The 23739-nt window shown below is 41.6% G+C and overlaps 1 protein-coding gene across 2 annotated transcripts in view; it reads right to left on the reverse strand.

Moving 5' to 3' along the window:
- The window catches only part of nsmce4a (NSE4A component of SMC5/6 complex), a 28591-nt gene continuing 4852 nt past the window's right edge, over window positions 1-23739 (reverse strand). Inside the window, exons 6-11 of one of the 2 annotated variants that reach the window (XM_078564773.1) lie at window positions 11906-11996; window positions 10743-10837; window positions 9820-9868; window positions 4493-4578; window positions 3889-3974; window positions 1-169 (exon numbers count right to left, since the gene is read on the reverse strand). In XM_078564773.1, coding sequence (XP_078420899.1) covers window positions 3912-3974; window positions 4493-4578; window positions 9820-9868; window positions 10743-10837; window positions 11906-11996 — 384 coding nt within the window. In that variant the 3' untranslated portion in view covers window positions 1-169; window positions 3889-3911. Of the gene's footprint in view, window positions 170-2969; window positions 3096-3888; window positions 3975-4492; window positions 4579-9819; window positions 9869-10742; window positions 10838-11905; window positions 11997-23739 lie in introns of those variants that run through there. The other variant, XM_078564774.1, reaches the window with a different exon arrangement.

Raw genomic sequence — 23739 nt, forward strand, 5'->3', positions numbered from 1 at the left:
TTCGAGGTAAAAAGTAGCTTTAATTTTCAATAACAGAACTGAAAGAATACACAAATAAAGGCAGTAACATTTATTACATTGCTGTATAAACTTCCTTAGCTATATGTACAAGATAATCCTCACTTCTCCAAGATTACATTTTCTATTATAGAGATTTTGGATAAGGTACCTGAAAACATAAAACAAATTGTTAGAGAGTGATCATAAAAATAAATGCAAAGTTACAGGACAGAATGATAATCAAATCTGTTGATATCAAATTGGAGTATGAAAGCTGACGACTGTGGGAGACTGCAGACGTAAATTGGCTAGCAGGCAGATGGGCCTATTTAAAACAATGCAAAGAAAGAATGGGAAATGGAAATATGCTATAAATTTAAGATTTCAAATGGCGTATTGGTGTGCAGGCACACTGGACATTAAAACTTGGTGGCACAATTAGATAAGGCCATTGAAAAAGATAAAAGGGAAAAATTTTTGCATTCAGAAATGAACTTAAAATTACAGAATCACAGAATTGTTACAGCGGAAGAGGCCAATTGCCCCATCATGTCTGCACCAGCTCGCCGAATGAGCAATTCCCTTAGTGCCATTCTCCTGCCTTCTCTCCGTAACTCTGCACATTCTCTCTTCAGATAACAGTCTAATTCTCTTTTGACAGTTTCGATTGAACCTGCCTCACCACATTCAGGCAGTGCATTTCCAGTCCTAAACTACCTGCCCGTTAGTTCTTTTGGGTTAAAATTCAGCCCAGTGTGTCCAAGTTGGGTAGGTGAAATTCCAGTTAACTGAAGCAAAGTCTCTCTCACTCTGTTCAGTTTCATGGGATGGATGTCATCTCCTCTTTGCCTCTTTCTCCTCCTCTTGCTTCTGAGGTTGCGTCCAGATCCCAGGAGCTGGTGGCTGGGCCCTAAGAATTGCATGGATATGGAAGCAGCCAGCAGTGCACTGCATGCAACAAAGCCCCCATGCTGCTGCTAGAAGCAAATTGCTACACAGCTGAATTTCAAGCCCAATTTCTTTTGCAAAAAATAAATTGATCAACAAATGGGAAAAAAAACTACTAAATACAAGTAGTTGAGCATGAAACTTAAAGGGTTTCAGAAAGGCATAAGAAAGGCTCATGGTTACTGAATTTTATACATGATATAGATATTTCTTACAGGAAAGAAGACAGTTAATTGCATGGACAGACTTGAAAGACATGGTTTTCAATCACCTGAAATACATCAGCATTTTAACTGCATTCTCCTGCCCACAACCACCTACAAGCAAATGTTGCAAAATACTGTTATCCTGTAGTCATTGAGGAGGTCACTAGGTGCTGATTGAATAAATATCAAAACCTGCTGGGGAAGAGGGGCATGTGTGACTGTGGCGATCTTGTGACAGGTTATCATGTAAATACTCACATCCAATCTCTGCTATTTCGTTTTAACTGGAAAGATGGAAAGTGACCTTGTGGTACACAGATGCATCTGGTCGAATTAATTGATTAAAATTTTAATCTCCATTAACTTTGGTTTTAATCACATAATAATTGCATCCACCTTTCAAGTTTGTTTTGGTATTGCTGTTATAAAGATTCCCATACCTATACCTACAGCATCATTAGTGTACCAAGGGAAATTCACTTGTCCTTATTTTTCATGGTCAATGCCACAGGAGATCTACTAGTTAATTTGACTTTTAGCTAGCTCAGATTTGGTATTTGCTGCATCATCTGATCTCACTGGCAGTATATTGGTGTTGTTGCTATACTATTTCATATCTCAATAAAAACAAGTGATTTTAGGTTAGGCCACGAGGTCTTTTGGGGTCATGCTTTTGCACTGATTGATGAAATCGGGAGTGTATAGCGTAATCCTGTACTGTTTTCAGTGTACAAATTGTAAAAAAGTTCATATGTACAGCCCAATATCCAAAACAAGGTCAAACTTCAGTCCAGAGGGAGTATGGACTTGCCAATGCGATCTAATTTTTAAAGATGACAAGTCCCTAAGATATGAAAGGGATCATAAACCATTTAAATCAAACTTTTTTTGGGTTATTTAAAAATGAACTTTGCTGGACCAAAAGATGGCTGCTACAGGTCACATGATTTATTAGATTGGCCACAGTTTCTGGAAATTTCCAACAACAGTTACAAGGACAAAAGAATTATATCCTCATCCTTGTGGAATCTCACACTTCATTGTAAGAACACATTATAATCTACAAAACCAGAGGGCTAGCAGATGATATGGCTTCCCCCAGCCGGGACTATAACAAAGGGAGAAATACAAAACTCTTTATACCTGCAGAGGCGCTAACAGCCACCATCTTGCTCCTAAGGGGAACAATCGATTTTGGCCAAAAGCACAGAAACAACTCATTAAGCAGTAATGAACTAATTGATGGGCAACATCACATGACCCAAGCTTCTAGCCTTTGGACTGCTTTTTAATGTTACATTTCTAGCCACACTAGGCAAGTCTGTTGATTTAACCCCAATCTGCAGACATTGAAAAGCAGGATAAAAGCAAAATACTGCGGATGCTGGAAATCTGAAACAAAAACAGAAAATGCTGGAAAAACTCAGCAGGTCTAACAGCATCTGTGGAGAGAAAAATAGAGTTAACATTTCGAGTCCGTATGACTCATCTTCAGAGCTAAAGAGAAGTAAAAATGTGATGAAAGTTGTACTGTTTAAGGGGGTGCAGCAGGTAAAGCTGGGTAGAAGGCCAGCAATAGGTGGGGGCAAAAGAGAGATTGACAAAGATGTCATGAACAAAAGGAAAAAGGGTGTTAATCATAGTGGTATTAGCTAAAGGAGGTGCTGATGGTGTCATTCGGGGGGGTGGGGGAAAGAGAGGAGACGGTAGATGGGGACAGTGGGGGGCTCCCCCTCCCCATCCCCACCAAGGGCATCTGTCACTTGTTCATGATGATCTTTTCAGGGTGCTTACCCTAGTCCTATTATGCTTTCCTACCTTAATGACACCATCAGCGCCTCCTTTAGCCAGTACCACTACGATTAACACCCCTTTGTCCTTTTGTTCATTTTGTCAATCTCTCCTTTGACCCCATCTATCCAGCTTCACCTGCTCCAACCCCTTAAATAGTATAAATTTCATCACATTTTTACTTCTCTTTAGCTCTGAAGAGGAGTCATGCAAACTTGAAATGTTAACTCTGTTTTTCTCTCCACAGATACTGTTAGACCTGCTGAGTTTTTCCAGCATTTTCTGTTTTTGTTATCAAAAGCCGGACTCCAGGATGACAAAGCAGCTTGCTCGACGCCTGTTTATCTGGCAGCCACAGGCCACTGCCTGCCCAGCAGACCATTCTCTGAATATCAACCTCATCTCAATGCCCAGAGATCATCTTCAAAGGAATTCTGCACTTCTGCCTTCAGCCAGGAACCCACCTGAATTGGAGCTACTTTGTGAGGGCACCTTCTCTGGATTTGGACTTTCTGGTCCCTGGAAATCACATGAACCGACATTCATTTCTGTGATTCTTTTTACTGCTAAGTTATTCATAGTTGTAAAACACCTCTTTCCTATCCCCTTACTGTATATGTGTGTGTGTATGTGTGCACACGCACACGCGTGTAAAGTTGCGATCATCTCCCCCACTGGCTGGCTCTGAATGTGTGAATAAGTTCAACTTCCGATTTAATCCCAAAAGAATTTGCTGCATGTCACTTTAAACAAAGGGTTTTTGGAATAAGCGCCACAGCCTATTTTTAAAATAAAAACACCTCTGCTTACGGACAGATGGCGAGAGAATAAAGGAGTTCAGTTTTGCCTCTCTCTCCTGTCCGTAACAATCGAGATAATAAACATTATTAGATAGTCTGAATTGTACACTTTATAAAAATAAAGATTTTAAAAGGCTACGCACGTTAAATATATCAAATAATTTAATCAGTCTCCTTGGGTGGATGGTGGTATCATCGCATCTGCTATTTCAAATGTATCAATTATTTCCTATAAAATAAAAAAAGTTAGTATTAGTGGAACATGTACATCAATCATATTTTAGCTAAAAAAGGCACCTAATTAATCATGAAAATGACAAGCTTATACAAATACCCTTATTAAAGAGATATATCAGAATTTCTGATTTTCAGGCCTAACAGCAGTCTACTACAATGGTTAACATTCGCTGCAACATGCTAAAGAACCCTCCTCTCATTTCACTATCACTTTCTCAACACAATTTACCTCTTTTCTGCTGCTCCCCCCCCAAGAATATCAGAACACGAGGTCTAGGGTGGCATTTTACAGACTCAAAGTAGCAGTCGGCAGTACAAGCAGTTAGAATAAGTGGATATGTTATCCGACAACTTATGACATTCACGTCATCCGACACTGGTATATGGACAGCTTAAAAAAAAACTGGATAAATCCATTAAATTACAACAGGATAATTTAGAATAAATCCTCCCTGAATATGATTTGGTTGAAAAATTTTCTAGCAGTCTCTTTTTAGTTACTGTACCTACCTTCCATTCCTGTTGACTCAAAGAAATAACTGTCTGCTGCCTTTGTTGTTGTGGCCTTTCATTATCCACGCCTTCATTCACTGGCTCTGAAAATAAGATCACACAAAAATACAAATTTCCTTTGATAATATATGGGTACGCATGATTTATTTGTGCATTATATATGCAATGACAAATACCAACTGATAGAGACCGCAATAACTATGTCTGTGACTTAAGTTTGAATCTGTTCAGGCTGACTGGATTAAAGACTTTGTTATGCAAGCCTAATGCCTTAACAGCTTATGCAGCAGTCTCAGCTCAGAGCAGTAATCCATAAGATCTCAATGGTGACAGGCCCACATAACAAAAGACTCAAAGTTCATTACTAGTTGTCGATCTCAACTCTAGGCCAAGAGAACAACTCTTGAGAAAGAAGAAAAGATTAGATTGTTACAATAGGGGTGAAGCTAAGGTTTGTATTGAGGCACATGCTAATGCAACCCAGGGCAATGTACTCCCCAATTTTCAATCTTTCATGGGTGCAACGGCAACGTCAGCACTCTACTTCACAGGATAGCATGAAAATCAGGATCACAAGCTCAAAAGAGTGGATGAAGAGATTTTTTTCCTCTTATGTGGAAGAGTATAACTAGAGGCCATCAATACAAGAAATCAAATAGAGAATTCAGAAGAAACTTCTTTACCCAAAGTGTAGTGACAATATTGAACTCACTACTACAGGGAGCTGTTGAAACAAATAGTATAGATACATTTAAGGGGAAGTTAGACAAGCATATGTGGGAGAAGGAAATAAGAGGGTTATTATGAACAAAAGCAAAAATACCTGGAAAAACTCAGGAGGTCTGACAGCATCTGAGGAGAGGGATACAGTTGGCGTTTTGAGTCCGTATGACCCTTCATCAGAACTAAGACATATAGAAATGAGATGAAATATAAGCTGGTAGAAGGGGGTGGCACAGGAGAGCTCTATAGGGGGCCAGTGATAGGTGGAGGCCAAGAAGAGACTGCCAAAGATGTCATGGACAAAAGGGTGGTTGACGGTGGTGATATTATCTAAAGGATGTGCTAATGGGGACATTAAGGGAAGCAAGCTAGTGGCAGATGGCCCTAGTACAGGTGAGGTGGGGGGAAGGGATCGAAATGGGCTAAAAGGTGGAGATGAAACAATAGGTCAAAATAAATTTAAAAATAGGAAGGAAAAGAAAAAAACATAGTTGTAAAAAAAAATGTTATAAATTATTGGAAAAAGGGGGATCGGAAAGGGGGTGGGGATGGAGGAGGGAGTTCATGATCTGAAATTGTTGAACTCAATATTAAGTCCGGAAGACTGCAAAGTGCCTAATCGGAAGATGAAGTGCTGTTCCTCCAGTTTGCGTTGAGCTTCACTGGAACATTGGAGCAGGCCATGGACGGACATGTGGGCATGAGAGCAGGGTGGTGTGTTGAAATCGTAAGCGACAGGGAGGTCTGGGTCATGCTTGCGGACAGACCGAAGGTGTTCCACAAAGCGGTCACCCAGTCTGCATTTGGTCTCTCCAATGTAGAGGAGACCGCATTGGGAGCAGCGAATGCAGTAAACTAAATTGAAGGAAGTGCAAGTGAAGCGCTGTTTCACTTGAAAGGAGTGTTTGGGCCCTTGGACGGTGAGGAGGGGGGAAGTAAAGGGGCAGGTGTTGCACCTTCTGCGGTTGCATGGGAAGGTGCCGTGGGAGGGGGTTGAGGTGTAGGGGGTGATGGAGGAGTGGACCAGGGTGTCCCGGAGGGAACGATCCCTGCGGAATGCCGCCGGGGGGGTGAAGAGAAGATGTGTTTGGTGGTAGCATCATGCTGGAGTTGGCAGAAATGGCAGAGGATGAGGGTTATTATCATAGATTTAGATGAGGAAAGATGGGAAGAGGCTCCGGTAAAGCATAAACACCAGCATGGACTAGTTGGGCTAAATAGCCAGTTTCTGTATCGTAAATCCCATATAAGCAATGCCTCAATGTTATAGTTCTCATTCTGGTGTTCAAATTGTTCCCACTGTCTTGCCCCTCTGAATCTTTCTAACTCCCTCTACAAACCTCTTGAGGTACTGCGCTCCTCCAATTCTGACCTCTTGTGCATGCCCGATTTTAATCTCTCCACCACTGGCAGCCGTGCCGTCAGCTACCAAGGACCTAAGCTCTGGAATTCCCTCCATAACCCTCTCTGCCTCTCTGAGATTCCTTGAAACCTGCCTCTTTGTTCAAGCTTTGGGTCATATGGCTCCTTAAGTGGCTTGGTGTCAAATTTTGTTTCATGAAGTGCCTTGGCATGTTTTCCTATTGTCACAACTCACTAGGGATAGTGCACTGTAATATCAAGCCCCACTATTCCCCGAGACGTGACAAATGTGAAAAGTTTGACCAAACCACTAGATTGCCCCAATTCTACCTAACTGTTTAATTTAGGTCAACAGAATACAAGCACCAGGTTTGTAAACTTAAGTAAATAAGTGTTTATTGAACAAGCTGTCGTTAACCATTGGCTAAAGAAAGAAATATCTCGTGTCCAGAATTTGTTGCCCATTACCTCATTGCCCTCAAGGTGGTGGTGATGAGCCACCTTCTTGAACTGCTGCAGTCCATGTGGTGGAGGAGTACTCAGAGTGCTGTTAGGGAGGGAGATCCAGGATTTTAACCCAGCGACAGTAAAGTCAGGATGATGTGTGGCTTGGAGGAAAATTTACAAGTGGAGGAGTTCCCATGCGTCTGCTGCCTTTGTCCTTCTAGGTGGTAGACGTCACAGGTTTGGAAGGTGCTGTTGAAGGAGCCTTGGTGAGTTGCTGCAGTGCATCTTGTAAATGGTACACAATATGCTGTTCAAGTGACAGATATTGAAATTATAGTAATGGGGCAGGGGGGGGCCAAGGAAAGAGAAGCGATGGCATAGTGGTATTGTTGCTGGGCTAGTAATCCAGAGACCTAGGGTAATGCTCTGGGGACCCAGGTTTGAATCGCACCATGGCAGATGATGGAATCTGAATTCTATAAAAAATCTAGAATTAAAACTCTAATGATGAAACCATTGTCGATTGCTGTAAAAACCCATCTGGTTCACTAATGTCCTTTAGGGAAGGAAATCTGCCGTCCTTACCTGGTCTGGCCTACATGTGACTTCAGACCCACAGCAATGTGGCTGACTCTTAAATGCCCTCTGTTGGCCTAGCAAGCCACTCAGTTGTAGCAAACCGCTAAAAATTCTCAAAAAAGGAATGAAACCAGACAGACCACTCGGCATCAACCTAGGCACCAGAAACAACAACGGCAAACTCAGCCCTGTCGACCCTGCAAAGTCCTCCTTACCAACATCTGGGGGCTAGTGCCAAAATTGGGAGAGCTGTCTCACAGACAAGTCCAGAAACAGCCTGACAAGTCATCCTCACAGAATCTTGTCTTACAGGTAATGTCCCAGACACCACCATCACCATCCCTGGGTTATGTCCTGTCCCACTGGCAGGAGAGACCCAGAAGATATGGTGGCACAGTGGTACAGTCGGGAGGGAGCTGCCCTGGGAGTCCTCAACATCGACTCCAGGACCCCATGAAGGCTCATGGCATCAGGCCAAACATGGGCAAGGAAACCTGATTACCACATATCGTCCTCCCTCAGCTGATGAATCAGAGCTCCTCCATGTTGAACATCACCTGGAGGAAGCACTGAGGGTGGTAAGGGTGCAGAATGTACCCTGGGTCGGGGACTTCAATGTCCATCACCAAGAGTGGCTCAGTAGCACAACTACTGACCAGCTGGCTGAGTCCTAAAGAACACAGCTGCTAGACTGGGCCTGTGGCAGATGGTGAGGGAACCAACAAGAGGGAAAAACATACTTGACCTCATCCTCACCAACCTGCCTGCCGCAGATGCATCTGTCACGACAGTGTTGGTAGGACTGACCACTGCACAGTTGTGGAGATAAAGTCCCACCTTCACATTAAGGATATTCTCCAGTGTGTTGTGTGGCACTACCAGCATGCTAAATGGGATAGGTTTCAAACAGATCTAGCAACTCAACACTGGGCATCCATGAGGCGCTGTGGGCCATCAGCAGCAGAATTGTACTCAAACAAAATTTGTAACCTCATGGTCCAGCATATCCCCCACTCTACCATTACCATCAAGCCAGGGGATCAACCCTGGTTCAATGAAGAGTGCAGGAGGGCATGCCAGGAGCAGCACCAGTTATACCTAAAAATGGGATGTCAAACTGGTGAAGCTATAACACAATAACAATATACTTGCTGCTTATGCTGTTTGGCACGCAAGTGATAGACAGAGCTAAGCAATCCCACAACCAACAAATCACATGAGACCATGGCTGAATCCCCCACTGTCAACATCCTGGGGTCACCATTGTCCTGAAACTGAACTGGAGTGGCTACAAATGCTGTGGCTACAAGAGCAGAGTCTAGGAATCCTGCAGCGAGTAACTCACCTCCTGACTCCCCAAAGCCTGTCCACCATGGAAAAGGCACAAGTCAGGAGTGTAATGGAATACTCTCCACTTGCCTAGATGAGTGCAGCTCCAACAACACTCAAGAAGCTTGACACCATCCAGGACAAAGCAGCCCATATGATTGGCACCCCATCCACAAACATTCACTCCCTCCACCACTGACTAACAGTGGCAGCACTGTGTACCACGTACAAAATGCGCTGCAGAAACTCACCAAGGCTCCTTAGGCAGCACCTTCCAATCCACAACCGCTACCATCTGGAAGGACAAGGGCAGCAGACACATGAAAACACCACCGCCTGCAAGTTCCCCTCTAAGCCACTCACCATTCTGACTTGGAAATATATCGCTATTCCTTCACTGTTACTGGGTCAAAATCCTGGAACTCCCTCCCTAACGACACTGTGGGTGTACCTATGCCACATGGACTGCAGCAGTTCAAGGCGACAGCTCACCACCACCTTCTCAAGGGTAATTAGGGAAGGGCAATAAATGCTGGCCTAGCCATCGACACCCATTTCCCATAAATGAAAAAACCCAGGGTACCCAAAACACTTGTGACAAACAATTTGTGCACAGCAGGGTCCCACAAACAGAAATCGGATACATGACAAAAGAATATGTTTTAGTGATACTGGTTGACGAATAAATATTGGTCAGAACACCAAGAGAATGCACATGCTCATCTTCAAATAATGTCATGGGATTTAATTATCTCTTCAAAAAAGACATAAGTCTTGTTATGCATGAGATATGTATTAGTACCCATTAAAGTGATGGCCGAATGCTGAGACCAGCTATAAAAGAAATTAGACAAATTTCTGGATTAGACAAATCTCTAACTTACCAATGATTGGTAGTTTGTCTTGGTCAAGTCCAATGGCAGCAAAACCATCCTGAAAAGAGATTATACCATCATTTCAAATAGTAGCTAACAACTTAGGAATAGGGGCTGGATCTGACTCCAAGTTAAGAAGAAATAACACTGTTTGAAATGGAGAGTTTCACACCACAAAGTGCAATACCAGTGGGTCATCAAACTAGGTTTAATAAGTGTACACAAAGTGCTTTGAACCCACTAGGCATTTAAACAGAGCAAAAAAATCTCTTGAATTCCAATGATTCCTCCCATGCTCACTTGACATTTAACCATGGTGGAAGAAAGCTTTAAGCATACAAGTAACCACATCCAAAAGCATGTACAAAGAACTGCCCAAGCGGGAAACAATACTGGTCTAAGCAAAAGCTACAATATGGATACAGCATTAGGTGTAGCAGGGAAGTTTCCTTTTTTTCTTACAAATATGGATCCTTAGGGAGTACAGCAGTGGAAATAATTCTATTTGTAATATTTTCCTGAGACAATCCCCCAACATGTGCTGCATAGCTGGTCTCAGCTGGGCCAGCAGCCGTGACACTAAAATCAGTTTCAGCACTTCAGAGTTAGAGGAGGGATAGTGAACAGAAGCAAAACCAATGATATTTGTTGAATTTGCCTAGATAAGGTTATCAAGTAAAGGCTGCTAAGCCCAGCCATGACACGCTACGTGTGAATAGCCTAAATCGTCAAGCAAGGCACGACAAGGATGACCAATACTTATGAGACTACAGGAAGATTACAGACCAAGGCAATGAAGGAAAGAAAAGCATCTTCCTATTGCAAGGTCAATTCTTCCCTCTTACACACAAGGCTTTGATGTGCTATTTGTGGAAAGGGCACTTTAGTACAAATAGCTGCCCTTCAAGTCAATTACATTATGTAACACTTACCCTCACAATGAAGGAGACGTGGAATATGTTCTCCACAGTCCGTGAGTAAGAATGTGGATCAATTACAAAGTCAAAGAAATTGATCGGCGTTTCAGCTGGAGAAGACAAAACATTCAAGAAATTAATATCATCAGGATGGTGACATTATTTCATCAAATCCTAATCCTATAAACCTTTTTAAATGCATTTCTTGGTTGAGCAAATGCCAGATTGCAGTGGAAGTCATCTTAAAAAGCTGCAATATGAAAGTGCCATGACAGTTGTTATAAATTATGCATACTACCCGATGACATCACTCACAAGCAAAATGCGTGTTGTTGATTACAAACTGGAAGTGCAACAGAAGTGAATGGTGAAGAAGGTGAATGAATTATACATGATTAGATCAAAGTTTTGTTGTCTATTGTTGATATATGTGAACAGTGATACAAGAATATGTTGAAATACAGCAGTGGTATTGATGTGCTGCAAGTCAGATATGTTGTCCTTGTGTGAAATTGGGTCAGAGGTCAGACTGCTCAAAGTAGTTGAGAGAAATGTTGAGGAAGGTGGGATAAAGATTATCTGCAGCAACTGGTTCCCATCATAAAATGCTGAATGCAAAAGTTTACTTTTTGAGTGAGGTTACTTCTTGCCAATTCAGTGGTTCATTGTTGCATTGGTTCATGGTTATTCCATTGATGATGGAGGAGGATTTTGCGGGGGGGAGTGTAATTGGAGCTGTGTGCAAGATCAGTGGAATCAGACTGCTGGCAGCAAGATAAGATGGGGAGTGTTTCTTTTAAGTGAATCAAAATCAGATGAGAAGGCCAAGGTTCTGTGGCAAATAGGACAATTAAATTAAAATAAATGACTGATTAAAAGTGACTAAGAGCGAATGAAAAAATGAATGACAGAAAGAAAGACAACGGTTATTGAGAGTTCTATATGCAGCTCTCAAATTTTGAGTAACTGGAAATAATCAAGTCCTTTCAGTAAAGCTTTAAGTACATTTACTGCTGAAGGTGACACAGGAAAATATGATACTTTGCATCATTCAACAACTTTAAACTCTGCTTTGAATAGCAATGGCAAAGACTGTTTCAGAAGTATATCTACAGTTTTAATTGTAAAGAGTAGCATCATAGGTCCAGCAGTTAGCATGCTGCATGTATCATACTCACGGTCAGATTTGAAGTACTCCTGCAATAGTCCCAAGATCCTCTCGACTTCCTTTTCAGTGGCTTCTTGGTGAGATTCATCCATTTTCTTCAGCTTTTTTTGTAAAAAAAATGTAAAGATTTATAGAATTAGGTTGTTCAAAAATAAAATCATTCCTTAAACTTAAAAAATCTTGATAATTACATTTGCCCAAAACCAATCATCCCCAAGCTACATAGCTTGAATTTGCTACTCCCATTTTTTCATTTTACAGTGTGTTCTACTATGTTCACCTGCTTTCATTGGCAGGCATAACAGTTCTCAGCATTATGTGCTCATTGGCAGAGGACACTTAGTGAAGTTGCCAACTTTGTCAAAATATGGACAGTTCTGAAATGAGACTACCCCGACTCATTTCACTTTGAATTCCAAGAGCCTAAGAACAAACTCTGATCCCATCAATCTGGCCTGGATTTAAACCAGGTCGTTGAAATAAATGCAGGCTGTGAAATCCACTAAGTCAACCAATGGCTACCTGACACAACAAATCTAATCAATCTTTATCGTAAACGTCGTCAAACAAATTGTCTCCAAGATTGAAAGAACTTGCATTTATACAAGACCAAACCAGTACCTTAATTTTATCTGGATGCAAAATTTAGTTGGTCACTTGACAAAAGATACTTTCATTACTTCTCAAGCAAGAAAGGAAAAGAACATGCAAATCACCTCAAGATGTTCTAAATCCCTTCACAGCCAGTACATTACTTTCTGAAGTGTTATACCTGTAGTTAACTGTAATAAATGTAAGGAAAAATGACAGCCAGTTTGCACACAAGATCCTAGAAACAACAACAAAATAAATGAATGGATAATCTGATTAAAGGATGTTGAATGAGGAATAAATGTTGACTAGGTCACTAGGAAAAATTACCTGCTCTTACTCAAATAGAGCCTTTAACATCATATTGAGAGAGCAGACAAGACCGCTGTTTAACATTTCACCTGAAAGATGGCACCTCAAATAACACCCCCTTATCACTGTACTATGTAGGAATCTGGAATATGTGCTAAAGTCTTTGGAATAGGGCTTGAAAGCATAACCCTTTGACTCCAAAGCAAGAGCACAACCACTGAGCCAGACTGACAGCTTTTGAAGTCCAACTCCAGTTGCCCTAAGGTGGTGGTTGTGGGCTGCCTTCTTCAGTGCCTGTATTTATAACAGAGTGGCTTGTTATTCACAATAAGTGCTTGTCATGGAAGAGCAAGTCCAAAGCTAGTCTTTTTCCACAAGTTGCTTTATTCATAAGACAGCTCTTCAGTGTAACAGACTTCCTAATATCTCCCCACCCCAGGGTGTTCCAGCTGTATCAATTTATACTGTGTTGATGGAAAAACCAATGCCCATCACCTGTTTTAACTAGCAATCGTCTTTAACAAGGAAATTACTATGCAATGTAATTACTGATACATTGACAGATTCCCTTATATTATTTTTAAATTAAAGCTTTTGGAAATTTTAATAACATTCTTGTCAAAACAAACAGAAGGACTTTAAACTAATTAGTGAGGGGGTAGGGATTGAAGGGAAGTTTAAAAAAAATCAAAGAGAAATGAGAGAGCAGAGGTGCAGGGTAGTGAAGAGGTGAATGATAATCAAAATGTGACAGGAAGGGGCAAAAAATATAAGCAGAAGAGTGCAGCAGAAATTAGAACCAGAATGAGCAATAATGGTAAAAAGTCAAAGCCTAAGGCTCTATATCTGAATGCACGCAGCATTTGTAACAAGATAGATGAGTTGATGGCACAAATGGAAATAAATGAATATGACTTGATAGCTATTACAGAGACGTGGTTGCAGGGTGACCAAGACTGGGAACGCAATACTGAAGCATATTCGACGTTCCTGAAAAATAGGCAAAAAGGAAAAGGAGGTGGGGTAGCTTTGTTAATAAATTATCAGTGTGGTAGTGAGTAGTGATATAGGTGCAATAGATTGTGATGTGGAATCAGTTTGGATGGAAATAAGGACTAACAAGGGGAAGAAATCATGGGTGGGAGACATCTGTTGGCCCCAAAAGAGTTGCCTCACTGTAGGACAAACTATAAATCAGGAAATGATAGAGGTGTGTAAGAGGGGCACTACAATTGTCATGGGTGATTTTAATCTGCATATTGACTAGATAAATCAGATTGGCAGGGGTAACATGGAAGACAAATTTGTAGAGTGCATCACGGATTGTTTCTTAGAGCAATATGTTGCAGAACCTACCTGGGAACAGGCTATTTTAGATCTGGTAATGTGTAATGAGGTGGGATTAATAAGAGATATCGTAGTTAAGGATCCTCTAGGGGGTAGCGATCACAACATGGTAGAATTTCAAATTCACTGAGGGCGAGCAACTCAGGTCTCTAAACTTTGCCCTCAACTTAAATAAGGGCAATTACAGAGGTATGAAGAAAGAGTTGTCTAAAGCGGGCTGGGAAAATAGATTAAGGGATGAACCGTGGCAGACATTTAAGCAGATATTTCATAACCCTCAGCAAAAATTTATCCCGGGCAAAAGGGAGGACTCAATGAGGATGAACCACCCGTGGTTAACAAAGGCGGTCAAGGAGAGTATCCAATCAAAAACTAAGACATACAAAGCGGCAAAAACTAGTGGTAGGCCAGAGGTTTGGGAATTTTTTTAGGAACTAGCAGCGTACGACTAGAAAGCTAATAAAGAGGAAGAAAATTGATTATGAAAGTAAATTGGCAAGAAATATAAAAACAAACAGCAAGAGCTTCTATGGGTATAAAAAAAATAAAGAGAATGGCTAAAGTTGGCGCGGGACCCTTGGAGGACACGAATGGAGAATTGATAATGGGGAACAGGGAAATGGCAGATAATTTAAACCAATATTTTGCATCGGTCTTCACAGTGGAGGACACGATAAATATCCCAAAGATATCAGATAAGCAAGGAGCGAATGGGAGGAAAGATCTTGTAACAGTCTCTATCACGAGGGACAAAGTATTTGATAAACTAATGGGACTAAAGGCAGACAAGTCGCCAGGACCTGATGGCTTGCATCCAAGGGTTTTTGCAGAGATAGTGGAGGCATTGGTCAAAACATTCCAGAACTCACTGGATTCCGGGAGGGTACCAGCAGATTGGAAAACTGTTAATGTGACGCCCCTGTTCAAGGAGGATTGCAGGGTGGTGGGGGGGGGCGACGACAAAAAACGGGAAACTATAGACTAGTTAGCCTAACATCTGTCGGTGGGAAAATGCTGGAGTCCATTATTAAGGAAGAAATAGCAGGGCATTTAGAAAAGCTTAATGCAATCAAAGTCAACATGGCTTTGTGAAAAGGAAATCACGTTTGAAAAATTTGCTAGAGTTCTTTGAAGATATAACAAGCAGAGTTGATAAAGGGGAACTGGTAGATGTAGTGTATTTGGATTTTCAGAAGGCATTTGATAAGGTGCCACATAAAAGATTATGGTACAAGATAGGAGCTCACGGTATTGGGGGTAAAGTATTAGTGGTAATGTATCAGCATGGATTGAGGATTGGTTAACACAGAGAAGACGGGATTAATAGGTCTTTTTCAGATTGGAAAGACGTAACTAGTGAAATGTCTCAAGGATCAGTCCTAGGGCCTCAATTATTTACTATCTATATTAATGGCTTGGAGGAGGGGGCAGAGTGTAATGTATCCAAATTTGCTGACGATACAATAGGTGGGAGGGTATATTGTAATGAGGACATAAGGAATCAGCAAGGGGATATAGATAGGTTGAATGAGTGGGCAAAAACTTGACATATGGAGTTTAATGTAGGAGTTTAATGTGAGGTCATGCATTTTGGTAAGAAGAATCAAAAGGCAGACTATTATTTAAATGGAGAGAGAGACTCCAAAAAAGTGCAGCACAGAGGGATCTGGGTGTTCGTGTGCATGAAACACAAAAAGTTAGCCTGCAGGTGCAGCAAGTAATTAAGAAGGCAAATGGAATTTTGGCCTGTATTGCTAGGGGGTTGGAGTTTAAAAATAGGAAAGTCTGGTTACAACTGTACAGGGTGTTGGTGAGGCCACACCTGGAGTACTGTGTACAGTTTTGGTCCCCGTATTTCAGAAAGGATATACTGGCATTGGAGGAAGTTCAAAAGAGATTCACTAGGCTGATTCCTGGGATGAAGGGGTTGACTTATCAAGAACAGCTAAATAGGTTAGGCCTATATTCATTAGTTTAGAGGAATGAGGAGTGATCTTATTGAAACGTACAAGATTCTGAGGGGGCTTGACAGGGTAGATGTTGAGAAGATGTTTCCACTAGTAGGGGAATCTTGAAATAGGGGACATAGTTGTGTAGAATAAGGGGACAGTCATTTAAAATGGAGATGCAAAGGAATTTCTTCTTTCAGAGGGTAGTGAATGTCTGGCATTCTCTACCCAAGAGAGCCGTGGAGGCTAGATCACTGAAAGTATTTAAAGAGGAGATAGACAGATTTTTGAAATATTGGGAAGTTGAGGGCTATGAGGAGCTAGCACAAAGGAGGAGTTGGGGCCCGGGGCCAGATCAACCATGATCTTATTTAATGGCGGGGCTTGAGGGGCCAAATGGCCTACTCCTGCTCCTATTTCTTATGTTCTTATAAAATAAAGTCACGTATCTCCACATTTATAGATTCCACATTTCCTTTACCAATTATATACATATATAAACAATTATAAAACAAAAAAAATATAAGTTTTTTCATTGTCATTTTAACATAAAACACTCCTCTTCCAACACATTTAGTAATTTCTTGGAACAGGCATTTCTTTTGTAAAGCAGTCTGATAGTTGGTGACTTGTGTCAACCCATCGGATCTTAGAGATCTCTCTTCTCTAACATTTCTCTTGTGCTAGCCAAGTCTATTCTTAGCCTTTATTCAGCAACACTTTTCGCCAAATGAACATTATCCCAAAGAGACCGGTTGTCAACATAACATTCTATGGGCAAACTTTTCTCACATTGCCCCTTATATAATCTTTCTGTCAACATGTTGGATAAGTAAACCCCCATATATATTTTGCTTCCATTAATGCCAGTGTTTCAGCAGCTACGGTGCTTTTCACTACCCTTTTTATTTTCTTGGCCTCCCAAGCCAGTGGGCAACATCTATCACTCTTTCCTACCAAGAGTATGATAAACCCTGCTGTACTAGAATACCCATCTGTAAGGTGAAACATTACTAAAAATGACCAACCTCATATCTTCTGGTCCACCCAAGGCTGGAAACTTTATGTGCATCTTTCTGAATTTAACTTCTTTAATGTTTTATTTGCTGTCAGAACTTCCCCAACTGTAGCATGTTTCACCATAGTACTCAGCTCCAATACATCATAACTAGCATCAGGAAAGTCAAAGTGCACAACCAGTTCAACTGCCCAATCAAAATTTTCGATTGGTCTGTTTCTTCCTTAGAAGCAGGATTCTCTTTTTGTGAGGATCTAATGCGATTTATAGGGAAGCGATTAACATTTTCTAGATAAGACTGTTGATTCAATGTCACTCTTAACTTGCTGTGCTTAAATGTCCAAACCTATGTATTTAAAGGCCCCTGAAGCCTGACTGCCAGCCTGGAACTCCTTTATCTTCTCGATTACCTATTGCTGAAATTCTACAGAGCCTCCACCCAGTAAGTCATCAGCATGCATGATCAAGATTCCTGCTAGTTTCTCCTTATGGTACCAGTAGAACATTGCAGGGTCTGCCTTTAACTGAATGCAACCTGTTTTCAAGAGGACAGACCTCATGGAAAAATACCACACTCTTGATGCATCATTCAATCCATGAATACATTTGTTTAATTTCCACAGCTTTTCTTCTACAGCACCAGCTTCTTTAGGCGGTTTCAAAAAAACGTCTCTTTGAAACTTCTCCCCTTGCAAAAACACAGCCTTTATATCAAGGAATATGATGCTAAAATAGCTGAAAAACAATCTTCAAACTCACTTTCCCTACAGTAGGCGAGTCCACCCTGACATCCTGATCCGCGAGTCTTTCTTCAAAGCCTTGGGCTACTAATCTCACTTTACTCTAGTGTGCGCCGTTTGGAAGTACCCTTTCTGTACAGATCCAACCTGTGAGATAGGGCTGGGTGTCCACTGTCAGCTATTTCAGTATATACACCAAATTCCTTCCAACTTTCCAACTCTCTGTTTGGCATCCTTTATCAGCTTATTTTCCAATTTATTAGCAATTACCAAAACCTCTTGGTCATAAGGACTTCTACTTCTATTAACATTCCTAGCTTGTTCTATATTCCTCGTTCTTGTCAAGCTACGACCTCTACTCACATTCATCTTTCTTTCTGGATTACTACTATATGATTTTCTCCCGTGCGAGCAGAATCCTGTCTGCAGGTCCGTGATTTTTTTCTGGGGTCATGACCACTTTCTGGCCCACTATCAGAGCTTATATTGCACTTTTTGAGCTTCCACATCTTTACCTCCATTTGCCAATCCATGGGTCTTATCTCTTCTCCTTCATCCTGCACATTTAGCCAATGTTTGTATTTACCAGAGGCCTTTTCTGCTCTCCCTATGATGGTGGCATCCCTCCACACACTGGCCCCTTCTGGCACGTATGTTACCTTTGTTCCTACTTTGGGTAGTTGCCCTTTTGGACGAATAGCCTTATCCTGTACTCATCATCAGTCGACTCTCTATCTGCCATAGCCTGCTCCTCATAACTGCTGTGTGTGCACATGTGCAGGTGCGGGTGCACACACGCGCACACTCTTCGCTATGTCCTGGTCAGAGCCAGTAAAGGTATAGTCAGTGCCAATTAACCTCGAAGAATGTACCCTAACAGTTTGATTGTCATGTTGCACAATTAGTACATTTCCATCATTCCCTATCACCTTTCCAGGTCCTTTCCACTCCTTTCCAGCCTTCCCTTTTGTAGTATACCAAGTTTCCTTGTCTAAACTGTATTCCCGATGGTCTCGGGCAGTGCCAGAGGGCTTGCCGAATTTTCTCTGAAACCTCAGCGTTAATGAAAGCTTTTCTGCCTGCATGCAGATCAGCAGAAAAAGTGGAAGTAATGCTAGTCCCTAGAAAGGGAGGATCTGATGACACTGAAGTCAACTTTGGATTTCTTCCGTACACCAACTGGTACGGACTGTACCCTCCAACCATTTGCAAAAAGTTGTGTGCACTGCCCATTCCAGCGCCATTTGCAATTTGCAATCTAGTTGATCAGCCAATATTTAATGTAACGACCATTACTAAACGGGCTCTCAGCTGCAGTGTGCATAATTATAATGTTCAAATTCTCATGTCTCAAAATTCCTCATTGGCGAATTCTCCACTATTATCTGGCAGGAACTTCGTTGGTGTTCCTAATCCTGTTCCCGCCCATTTCTCCATGACCTTATCGACAATGGTCTGTTTGTCCTTACTATGTATTACAATGGATAGGCTATATCTGGTTGCCATATCTATGAGGTGTAGTAAAAAAAATACCCCTATCCTTGTCCCAATCTCAAGTCCGTTGCCACCGCATCATTAAATTCCCTGGCTAGTGGCAAGTTCACAACAGGATGCGGTAGTGTCTTGTGATATTTAATACAAATTTCACACTGAGCAGTGATTTGCTCAATAAAGGTCATCATATCCTTCATCAACCACTCCAGCGTCTCGCAGTAGAGTTTTCAGTTTCTTGGCGCTGGATGTGTAAATTGTCTATGTAACTTCCAAATTATCTTATTTTTGTCCACCAAATTCTTATTCCCAGCAGTTAACAAAACTTCATGAACTTTTTGATGAGAAATACCTGGCTTCTTCAGTGGCAGGCAGTAATGGCCTGACCGAGTAAAATATAGATCCACATTTTTTCCAAACATAACCTCTCTATCATTCTTCATGTCTAGCGTCACCTGAGCCTTTTTCATCAGAGATCGAATAAACAATGGCTGTATCTCGCTATAAACCACATCAATACTGATGAAGAGGCTGATCCCTGCTATCTTACAAGGGAGGACCATCCTTTTGGAAGATGTTAATGTGTTAACATCTCCAAACTGGAAGCAGGTAGAGCTTTCACAATCCTTGACCTTCCGCTGGTCTGCCTCATCGAGAGACACCAGGTAGCAGTTAAGCCAATCCATCCCACATGCCGTAGAAGTGCAACCACTGTCCAGAGCTGCACAATTGAAGGAATCGACCATCAAGATACTCATTACCGGATTCAAACTTTCAGTGATCAACACAATTCCATTATGGCAGCCACCATCATCTTTTTTGGCCCCAGAAGAATCTTTGTGAGCTACTTCAACAACATTCTTTCGCTGTGGGCAATTAATCGCATAATGATATGGAGAATCACACCGATTAACCATTTCTAGCATATTTTTCGAGTTCAAATGCCTACGGTCACTGTCCCAAACTCGCTTTTTGTCTCTATTGTCAAATTGAATAAAGTTACGACCATTTTCAGGCCACCTATTAGTAACCCAGTCCTTGTACTGGGATCTTCACCCAATATTGGGTCGATCTCGAAATTCGGCCACCATAGAATCTTCCATCGCCTTCCTTTGTTCCTTCGCCTACGTCGCATCTGTTCTGATGATGCCACTTTCCAAAACAGTTCCTCTGACATGTCTTCCTTCTTCCTTAACCGAGGTTTTCCACCCATGGTGGTTGACAAGGCCCTCAACCGTGTCCGGCCCATCTCCCACACATCCGCCCTCACACCTTCCTCTCCCTCCCAGAACCATGATAGGGTCCCCCTTGTCCTCAATTATCACCCCACCAGCCTCCGCATTCAAAGGATCATCCTCTGCCATTTCCGCCAACTTCAGCATGATGCCACCACCAAACACATCTTCCCTTCACCCCCCGCCAGCGGTTTTCCGCAGGGATCGTTCCTTCCAGGACACCCTGGTCCACTCCTCCATCACCCCCTACACCTCAACCTCCTCCCACGGCACCTTCCCACGCGACTGCAGAAGGTGCAACCCTTTACTTCCCCCCTCCTCACCGTCCAAGGGCCCAAATACTCCTTTCAAGTGAAGCAGCATTTCACTTGCACTTCCCTCAATTTAGTCTACTGCATTCGCTGCTCCCAATGCGGTCTCCTCTACATTGGAGAGACCAAACGCAGACTGGGTGACCGCTTTGCGGAACACCTTCGGTCTATCCGCAAGCATGACCCAGACCTCCCTGTCGCTTGCCATTTCAACACACCACCCTGCTCTCATGCCCACACGTCCATCCTTGGCCTGCTGCAAAGTTCCAGTGAAGCTCAACGCAAACTGGAGGAACAGCACCTCATCTTCCAACTAGGCACTTTACAGCCTGCCGGACTTAACATTGAGTTCAACAACTTCAGATCATGAACTCTCCCCTCCATTCCCAACCCCTTTTTCCAATTATTTATAATTTTTAAATATATTTTTCTTTTCCCACCTATTTCTATTATTTTTAAATGTATTTCCATCCATTGTTTCATCTCCACCTTTTAGCCTATTTCGATCCCTTCCCCCCACCCCACCCCCACTAGGGCTGTTACTTGCTCGTCCTGCTTTCTAACCTTAATGTCACCATTAGCACATTAGCTAATATCACCACCGTTAACATCCCTTTGTCCTTTTGTCTATGACAACTTTGGCAATTTCTCCTTTGCCTCCACCTATCACTGGCCCTCCACCCAGCTCTACCTGTCCCACTCCCCTCAACCAGCTTATATTTCACCTTATTTCTATATTCCCTCAGCTCTGATGAAGAGTCATCTGGACTCGAAACATTAACTGTATTCCTCTCCACAGATGCTGTTAGACCTGCTGAGTTTTTCCAGCTATTTTTATTTTTGTTTCAGATTTCCAGCATCCACAGTATTTTGCTTTTATCATGGAATCTTCCATCTTGTTTTTCATGGCATAGTTGTTCAGATTTGCTAAGAAAGCGTTTGGGAATGACCGTTTTCCCAGAAAATATTTTTAGGGCAGCAGCCATTTGGTCTAGGGGAGAGTCTTTCCCCCAAAACTGAACCCCCGTCAACACTAAAAGTCTATCAACATGAGAGGCGTGCACACAATCGAGTAACTTAAATGTAAATACAGGCTCCGGGATTTCAAGTTCATTTCTCTTCAATTTCTTACATTATTTATCAAAATCCGCATTACATTCCTCCATGGACTGATCATCTGTTTTCTTAAATTTATCAAAGGTTGACCATGTTTTGTAAGCTTCCAATAAATCATCCTTTTTGTAAAATGTATCCAAAAACTGTGACAGAAGGTCCAATCCCTCTTCATGATCCAAAACATTTGTGTTCCATTCTGAAAATTCTTTACTCCTAATCTTACTTTTGGCTGAAAATGATAACACCAAAGCCATACCTTGCTTCTTTCGGGATATGGAAGTGACTCGGGTCCATATCTCAACTTCAGCCTTCCATTGCTGATATGGTTCAGACTCAAAAAATTGGTGGGCTGTCAAAGCTTGTGATTTTTCACTGTCCTTCCGTAATTTAAATTGTTAGTAGCGGTACGCTTCTTTTCCCTCAGGGGATTTCAGCAATCAATCACCAGAGCTTAAAGTTCATCCTCTGCTACCACGTTACTCACGATAAGTATTTGTCGTGGAAGAACAAGTCCAAAGCTATTTTTTCTCCATGAGTTGGTTTATCCATAAGACAGCTCTTCAGTGTAACGGACTTCTGAGTACCTCCCACCCAAGTGTTCCAGCTGTATCTATTTATACTGTTTTGATGGGAGAACCAATGCTCATCACCCGTTTAACTAGCAATTGTCTTTAACAGTGTAATTGCTATGCAATGTAATAACTAATACATTGACATGGCCCTTTTTCCAGTGTGGGCTGCAGACACATATTGACCTGGTACAGGCAATAGGCTTCCATCACTGAAGATCAGTCACAATCTGGAAGCCTCACAATGTGGTATTGCCAGCATCGCCTACATTCCAAGTATAAATCAAAGGACTGATTGTAGAAGTCTGAATAATTCCCAGTTTTTAATAACTAGTTCAGAATCCATAGATAAAAATTTTAGAATAGGTAGCTTTCTGTACATTAGTATTCCAACACACTGCCATAGCGTAGCAGCACCAATTTTGCAACTAAAATGTGATAGTTACAAGAACAAGCAGTAATAGATTGGCTGTTTTTTGCGCTATAAAAGGTGGGGAGGAGGGGGTTGAAAGATGCAAAAAAGTAAAAATTGGGCAAGTGGATGCATGGACAGGTCACTTGACTGTCATTTAAGCCAAACAAAAAACATTTTAATGGGTCAGATTTCTTCTATGAGTTCAGCATTTAGTTGGAAAACAGTTGGGCAAAACATGGAGCAACAGAGGAGGGGTGAAAAAAAGCTTTCATTTTCTCTCGTAAAAGATCCCTCCACCTTCTACAGAAAAAGAATGAAAGACAAAACCAAACTTTTAAAACTGCAAATGTAAAATAAAAAAGCTAGTTACTGTTTGCACACCACCAGATTGACTCAAATAAATCAATTCCTGTAGCATTTACTTGGACTGTGCAAATTTAAACTCAGTTAGAAACTCCCTTTCTGCCAAATTCAATTTTCCCCATCCTGACCAACTTACAGCTGACCCATAGAATAAGTTTCGAATGTAGTCTGATATACTACAATCTTGCAAATGCAAAAAACATCCTTAAAAGCAACTCAACAAAGTAAATAACAAATATGATCGCCAGGTTTTGGTTTTCCACTGCACCGGTTAAATCATGAGAACTAAAATTTGATTGCTGTTTTACAAGAAAGTCAGAATTTCAGAGTCCTGAGAAGGGCTATAAAAGCCAAGTTCTGAATGAAGAAGGCTGAGTTATAACATAG

Source organism: Cetorhinus maximus, chromosome 20 (assembly GCF_964194155.1).
Source record: "Cetorhinus maximus chromosome 20, sCetMax3.hap1.1, whole genome shotgun sequence".
NCBI lineage: Eukaryota > Metazoa > Chordata > Chondrichthyes > Lamniformes > Cetorhinidae > Cetorhinus > Cetorhinus maximus.